The sequence below is a fragment of the Lepidochelys kempii genome, chromosome 7, assembly GCF_965140265.1.
Source record: "Lepidochelys kempii isolate rLepKem1 chromosome 7, rLepKem1.hap2, whole genome shotgun sequence".
In the NCBI taxonomy this organism is placed as follows: Eukaryota; Metazoa; Chordata; order Testudines; family Cheloniidae; genus Lepidochelys; species Lepidochelys kempii.
In genome coordinates, this window is record NC_133262.1 from 111,336,045 (window position 1) to 111,343,645 (window position 7,601).

General features: G+C 47.5%; 1 protein-coding gene across 1 annotated transcript; it reads left to right on the forward strand.

Annotated features, from left to right (window-relative positions):
- The first annotated feature begins 1,062 nt into the window (after positions 1 to 1,062).
- Positions 1,063 to 6,408, forward strand: VAX1 (ventral anterior homeobox 1). Its single transcript, XM_073354968.1, has 3 exons — positions 1,063 to 1,300; positions 3,060 to 3,247; positions 5,875 to 6,408. The coding sequence occupies exons 1-3, from the start codon at positions 1,063 to 1,065 to the stop codon at positions 6,406 to 6,408; spliced, it is 960 nt and encodes a 319-aa protein (XP_073211069.1).
- Positions 6,409 to 7,601: the final 1,193 nt, after the last annotated feature.

Consider the following 7,601-nt stretch of genomic DNA (forward strand, 5'->3'; position numbering starts at 1 on the left):
GAGATTTTTCACGGGCTATCTCTCTCTCTCCCTCTCTCCCCTCCTGGATCTATCTGAACACAAAGCTGGCTTTTTTTTTTTTTTCCCTTCAATGAGCAGGCTCTACCAATTGGTTCAGTGTTTGTGAAGGTGCAGAATTAGCACACACACACACACACACAAAGCAAGCCTCTGAACTGAATTAAGGAGAGGTAGGAGTTTAAGATGGCTGTCTGTGGAGAGATGTGTTCAGGAGGATTTCTGCTGGGCTGATCCTCGGCTTCCTTGGACAGACCCACTCCAGGGGAAAACTTTTTTGTGTGCAGTAGTTGGTTTGTTTCGTTTAAACTCCAGGCTGCTTTTCTGCAACTGCATGTTTCCATCCTTTCCTAGCAGCTTTATTCAGATTTATTTGGCGTGTCTTGGATAAAGCCACTGTATAATCTGGAGGGTCAAAGGCAGACTGAAGAAAGTTAATAATGGCTGCTAATGGTGCTAACAATTCAGGGTGAATCTTGTCAAAAGTTTTTTTTTTTTCCGCCCCCCTTTCTGGAAGTCTCAGCCTTTTGATTGTGTGTTTCCTGAAAGCAAGACCAATCATTTCAGTTTATTCACTGGCTAAACTCTACTTGATTGGGGACAAGCACACAAACCATCCATTACGATCTGATATATTATCCAAACAATTTAGTGTATTCATGAGGTAACCTAAATGTGGAGGCTGCAAAATTACCCCTAATCAATTGAAACAGCGAGTGCTCGTCCCTCTGTGTGTGTAACAACTACATGGCTCTGTAATAAGGCAGACATTAAATCATTTTGGAGTTGTACTGTTGAGTACCTGATCACTGGGGCTCAGGGAAGCTGGACAGCCACATTAGGACGTAGGGATCGAGGAAGAAGCAAGCTGCCTTTCTGTTGGGATCAAAGCCGACCTTCCTTGCGAGAGGTGCTTTTCCAGATCCCCACCCGTCTGACCGCAGGCTGTGCAACAGCCAACCTAGACTTTCTTTTCTTTTCTTTTCTTTTCTTTTCTTTTCTTTTCTTTTCTTTTCTTTTCTTTTCTTTGTTTTATTGCACTACATGTTTGGGAAACAAGACAAAATGGACGTTAGATGCAATTCAGAGGCTGAAGCGAACCGGGTCTCGAAGAACGGACATAAAGAGGGCAAGGAAAGCAAAGGGTCTGAAGGAAATATTTCTACTTCTTTTTTGAAGGATCAGCAAGGGACTTATTCTGCCTCGGCCGTTTCGGAAGATTGTAATAAAAGTAAATCTAGTTCTGCAGACCCGGACTATTGCAGGAGGATCCTAGTTAGAGGTAGGAGTTTTGGAGGCATTTTGTGTGTGTGTGTGAGAGAGAGAGAGAGAGAGATCGGAATTCGAGTCTTATTTTTATTAAAAATATGTGTGTTGGGGTTTCAAGATGTTCCTCTTTTCCTGCGGATACAGAGGGGGAAATGCCGCTGTAGAGTGTACCTCAGCATTTCCAGAGGCAAGGGGTTCTAAGTCTATGGCTGTTTGATAGGGTCTGATTTAGTTTTTTATTTTTTTATTTGTTGGTATCTTTTATTAATGTACACCTTTGGTTCCTGGGAAAAGTTTATCTGCATTACATTTCTTTCCCACTTTTCCTTGGGGCCTCTTAACCGCCAACCGTGGGGGCCGTGAAATGCATTTATTTACAGCCTTGCTTGATTCGCCATAGACTTTCCAAACGGTGCCCTCTTCTACAGAGAGCTCGGCGAGTGTCAGAGTCCCCCTCGGCGGGGCTAACGGTGCGCCCGAGTAATCTTGAGCAATGCCACGAATAAGCAGCGATCGCGGTTTAATTTTGTAACACCTACGATGCCCTTCCCCACGGAAAGTCCTTGCGCTCGCTGCTTCTGCACGCCTCGGACGCTAGAAAGGAGATGCTCGGATAAAAATAGTGTATTTCGCCTTTTGCATCTCGGTGCATTTGTGGTGTTTGTGGTTTTGTTGGGTTATTTCATTCTGGGGTGGGGATATATATAAAATGTAGGTGTTTCTGCTAGGTCCTCTGTCCCAGGGTCCATGATGTGAGGTGGAATTTACGGGGTTGACGGCGGAAGAACTATTTCCGAAGCAATCACTCTTTAAAAAGGAGACAGGAGGGATTGAATTGGGTTTCTGTATATTGACTGCTTTTATTTCCCTCCTCCCCATCCTTCGGGATCATTTCCCAGGCCACTAATGAAATGATTTGATAGGGCTCTGCGGAAATTACAGTTTTATTAAGGTGTGTGTGTGTAGGGAGGATAGAATTATAATAAAATCAGTGCAAAGGAGGCCTTGTAAACAATAATTAATCCTTGCGCGACCGATTGACCCTAGAGAGGGGTCAGGTTGAAATGATGTGGTTATCTATGACTTAAAGTTTAGTGTGGAGGTAAAATTAGGGAAAGCAAGGTTGGGAATGCTCTAGTGTAATCTGAATCGAGCTCCAGCGTGACAGTTTTGCTAATCAGATTTGCCCTGCTTTCTTAGGCCGGTGCTAAAATAAAAGTGAGGCTTTTCTGTGTGGTTTGTTTTAATTTTTTCTCCCCCTCTGGGCATTTTTAAAGAGTAAAGAAGCGGCCATAACTCTCTCCTGCCATTCGGGGTGCGAGATGCACTTAAAATCCAAAACCGCCGCATGGTGAAATGAAACATTTCGTAAGCTCGAAATGGTCCTGCCCCGGAATAGCTGCTTTTGGGCTTGCGAGGCTTGCTACCCAATAATAACAATAACCCAGCAGCACCAAAGAATAACCCTACAGTGAATAGGGCCCAAGAACGCTTGGTGTTTGTTACAGCACTGAGATCTCTTAGTGAAATGTATTAAACGTCCTTAAAAAGAAAGTCGGGCTGGGGGCATTATTTACAGATCTCTGACCCTTAGCGCCTCCTCTTTTCCTGGGTACAGTATCCCCATACCATGCCCTGATTTTACCAGCCCGATGGCCGCCTGGTTAACCTGGCTTTGGGTGAGGACGCGGGCTGAGAGCCTGCCCGGCAGCTCTTTGCATTGCTCCGAAAGCGGTTCCTCGGTGTAAAGTGACTGCGCGTTTCTTTGCCAGATGCCAAAGGTTCAATAAGAGAGATTATTCTGCCTAAAGGACTTGATCTGGACCGCCCCAAACGGACCCGAACGTCCTTCACCGCGGAGCAGCTGTACCGGCTGGAGATGGAGTTCCAGAGGTGCCAATATGTGGTGGGACGGGAAAGGACCGAACTGGCCCGGCAGCTCAATCTTTCGGAAACTCAGGTAGTGCGGAGAAAGCACCTGCTGCTAGGCACCTTTGAGACCTCTTTCCCCCCAACCCCCCCTTCCCGAGTCCCAGCACAGACACACTCCTCAGGGATGCAGCTGAAGCCTCGTCCACATAAACACCTGCTCGCAGGCTTACATCGGCTAGACAGGCAAAGGCTGTTTCTGTTTCCAGAGCCCACTGCCTGGTTCACACAGGATCACAGGCCTCCTGGCAGACACAGGCGCACACTTTGTGGCAAACCGTTTCCCCCACCCCATAATAATCCCAGTGATCTGTGAATATTCACCCTCAGACACAACCTGACACGCAGGCTTACACAGACAGAGAGAGAGAGATCAAGCTGCTGCACCCTGAAAGAAAATAGGGAGGCTTAAAAGTAGCTGACAACTTGGTTTGGTCACAAACTGAGCTACAGAATGTAGCAAATCTCTTCTGGAACTCAGTAAATGCGGGCGAAGCGGTTTCTGATGAGACATTCGATACACAATGCGCATTATCAGAATGATGCTTGGGGGTGGGGGGAGAGTTGCTTTCAAAATGTGTGGCATTGAATTCCCGGGTGGGAGCTGGGGGTGGAGGGTGTCCAGATTTGAAAGGCAATACAGTGTAAGCAATGCAAACCACTTTTCATAACACAAGTCCGCATGCAGGCAGCTGTCACTGTTTGCAGGAGCTCCAATGCTTCCCTGAGCTGTGGGTGGATTCAAATCAAGTTTTATGCCCTTTTCCACGTTAGACTGCTAGACTTTTTCAGACAAAAGTACGCTACCGGCAAGCATATAATCAACAAATTCAGAGCTCATAAATGATTTTCTATTCGATATATTTACTTGCCCCTCTAAACTTCTCTTGTTTGATTTTGCCTGCTAATGTGTCTTTAAATTGAGTTGTTGTTGTGTTTGTTGTTTTTTGCGTTTGGAGTGTGTGTGAGTGTGGGGAGGTATTTTCACAGAATCGCATGGGGAAAAAAAACCTGTCCATGCGCAATTTGGCGATGAAGGGAGCTGGAATCGTGCTGCGTTAAAATGGCTTAATATACAAATTCTGCTTTGTTCTTAATTTCATTTTTACCTGGCGTGGGGGGTTGGGTTGCAACACCGGCCACATTTTAAGTTTTCAAGTGCAATTTAAAGAGAGGGGGAAAAAGCATCCTTTGCACCTCACAAGAATCAGGTCAGCATTGGCTGACCCATTGTAACTTTTTAGAGAGAGGGGTTTTGTTTTGTTTTTTTCCGCCCAGAACCTCTGGTGCAAAATAAGGATGAGCCAATTCCCTCTGTAATTTAGAACCCCCTGATCTCCCCCTGCAGCGTCTAGCATAGGAGGTGACACGGGCCTTAAGTATTCTACCTGGGAAGGAAATACTGTATAGAAGAGACTCTGCGAAAGAGAACAATATTGTAATGCGACAGCGAAAAAGTAACTGAATTATTAGCTGCTTTGGGGAAAAACGCTAGACAATCCCCAGTGCTTCATAACGGAAAATAGATAGCCGGTAATTAGTCCTACTTGTGTTCACTAAATGAAAACCCGTCTTATCAGATGTATTTATCTTTCATTCCTCCCTATTATTAAATGAACTAGGTTGGTGGACAATAGCGAAGTTTCTGCCCTATTTGACTGCCTCTCTTTTTGTTCTGGGGGCTGAGCGAGGAGTTATTGACAGGGCAGTGAACAGAGTGTCCTGTATGATTGTGCAGTGTCCAGTGAATATTTATGTCCGTTCGAACAATTAAAAGTGCAAGGGGGGAAATAACCCCAAAGTCAGCGGGGGAAAAAGAACAAACTTCTAAAGCCTGGTTCCCTATGTCTGTTAAAAGATCATCCGGGGTAATAAATTCCTCTGACAAACTAATGAGCCTTTCTTTGCCGTGGGGCAGGTAAGGCAAGTTAAACAGTCTCAGAGGCTAGAGGAATATAGATTGTATTTCTCTGAGTTAAAATCGTATTTCAAAGGGGCGAAGGGGGATGCAGCCTGCTATGAGATGTGGGGAAAGGGCCGGGCAGCGGCACCAGGCCTTCTCCTCTGGCGTGGGAGCCGAGAACAGAGAAGAACCACGTTACTGTCACTGGATGAGCGTGTAACTCCACGCTGCCGGGGAGGGAAGAGGAGCGGAATGAGCAGCCCCCTCTCCCCGAGGGTGCAGCTTCGGAGCCTGCTGGATTGTGCCGGGGGGTGCCCCACCCGCCCCAGGTTTAGGGCTGGCTCTGAAATAAAACCAATTTAAAGAGTCCGATCCTGCTACCACTGAAACCTATGGCGAAATTTCCGCTGGCTGCAGGAGTGGAGAACCCGGGCCCTTTAAGGTGCCTCCGGGTGCTACACAGCTCCCGAAGTCAGAACTCATAAATCCGAGGTAGGATTCCCCCTCTTCCCCCCCCCCCCGTCGTAAAAAATGCAGCTGAGTGGTTCATTGCAACTCCCTAAGCCTCCTCCTCCCTCCGCCCAGACTCTCCGATGCGGTGTAAACTCCCTGATTCCGGAGTGGCCGGCAATGCTCAAGCCGGCGTCCATTGTCCAGTCCCAGGACCGGGCCGGGGGTAAATGGAGAGGGGGGGCAGCCCCTTGGCCCCCGGGCTGCCCCCCCCAGCCCCGCTCACCCTGTGCCTCTCTCCCCAGGTAAAGGTCTGGTTCCAGAACAGGCGCACGAAGCAGAAAAAGGACCAAGGCAAAGACTCGGAGCTGAGGTCCGTGGTGTCGGAGACCGCCGCCACCTGCAGCGTCCTCCGGCTCCTGGAGCAAGGCCGGCTGCTCTCCCCGCCGGGACTGCCCGGCCTCCTGCCCCCCTGCGCCACCGGCGCCTTGGGCTCCGCGCTGCGGGCCCCCAGCCTCACCATCGGGACCACGGGCACCGCCAGCTCAGGGCCCGCGGGCGGCTCCCCGCACTCGCCGGCGGTGAGCAGCGCGGCTGGGCCCCCCCAGGCTGCGGGACTCCACGCCTCGCCCAGCGCCGGCCATAACCTCTTCAGCCTGCCGGTGCCCACCCTCCTGGGCTCGGTGGCCGGCCGGCTGTCCTCTAATCCTTTGACAATGGCCGGATCTCTGGCAGGAAACTTGCAGGAACTATCAGCCAGGTACCTGAGCTCTTCCGCCTTCGAGCCCTACTCCAGGACCAACAATAAAGAAGGCGCTGAGAAAAAAGCCCTGGACTGACTCTGAGTAACTCTATGTATTTATATTTATAGTATCTATTTGTGGCGATATTTATGGAATAATGACACGTTAGTATCTCATCAGCCCTCCCTTCAATCCCCCCTCCGCACCCTCTCCTGCCCCCCCATAACAATCCGCCCCCCCGACCATGCTTCCCGAGCCAGACTTATTTCCGAATGCAACAAGGAACGAAACTATGTTTAGAGGCGAAATCATGAAGTGGACAAACACCTCACCCAAGTGTAGCCGCTAAATAAACGGATTCCTGACCACACAGCCGGGACGCCATCACTGTTAGTGATGGAGACCCCTTTATTTTAGCGTGGGCGGGTGTGTGGGGGGAAGGCAGGGTGGAGGAGGTTTGCCAGCAGCTCAAAACCAAACATTTTGACTGCATTCTGAATCAAACCAATGCAAACCTAACGATGATCCACGTTTTTATCTGGGAAAGGGACTGGGGAGGAGGGGGGAAATGGAAAGGGGAAGTTGATTGCAGTTTAATCATAACCGTTTTGACTATATTCTGAATTAAACCAATGCAAACCGCTGCAGGAGTGGGGAAGTCGATTCCAAACAAACGGCCATAGAAATGGAACCATCAGGTGGATTTAAATGTGTTGCCAAGACTTCAGTGACTCTAAGCACAAATTTGCTCAAGGTTTTGTGGCCCCATATATGTGTATATGATGACTGCACTACATTAACAGTTTAGTATCTTAGTTTGTATTTATATTTGCTCTTGATACAGATCCAATCCAGAAAAAAAGTCTGTCAACTTAAAAAAAATATTGAATAGTTTAAGGATCGGAACAGACTGCCTTTAAAACCCGCTCATTAAATGCAGATACAGAAACCAGTGACTTTAGATTGTTTTTAATAAAAACAATATTTCACTTCAAGATAATGCAACGCCCCTTTTTTTAGTTTCAAGAGCTAGTTCTTCGAACCAAAAATAACATTAAAATGTTGTAAAGGTAAATATCTGAAATAAGGGAAAGTAAGGTAGAGAGATTGGCGTGATTCCATCTATACCTATTAAAATGACAGGTTTTTTTCTACTTGAGTTTCCAATACCTGCAAAGTGTATCCAAATTAAACATCTTTAGGGTTTCCTCCCTCCAGAATACTCTCGCAAATTACTTACATTTTGATTAAAATGAAAGTAAAATATAAAGAACGTATCTTTTTGTACT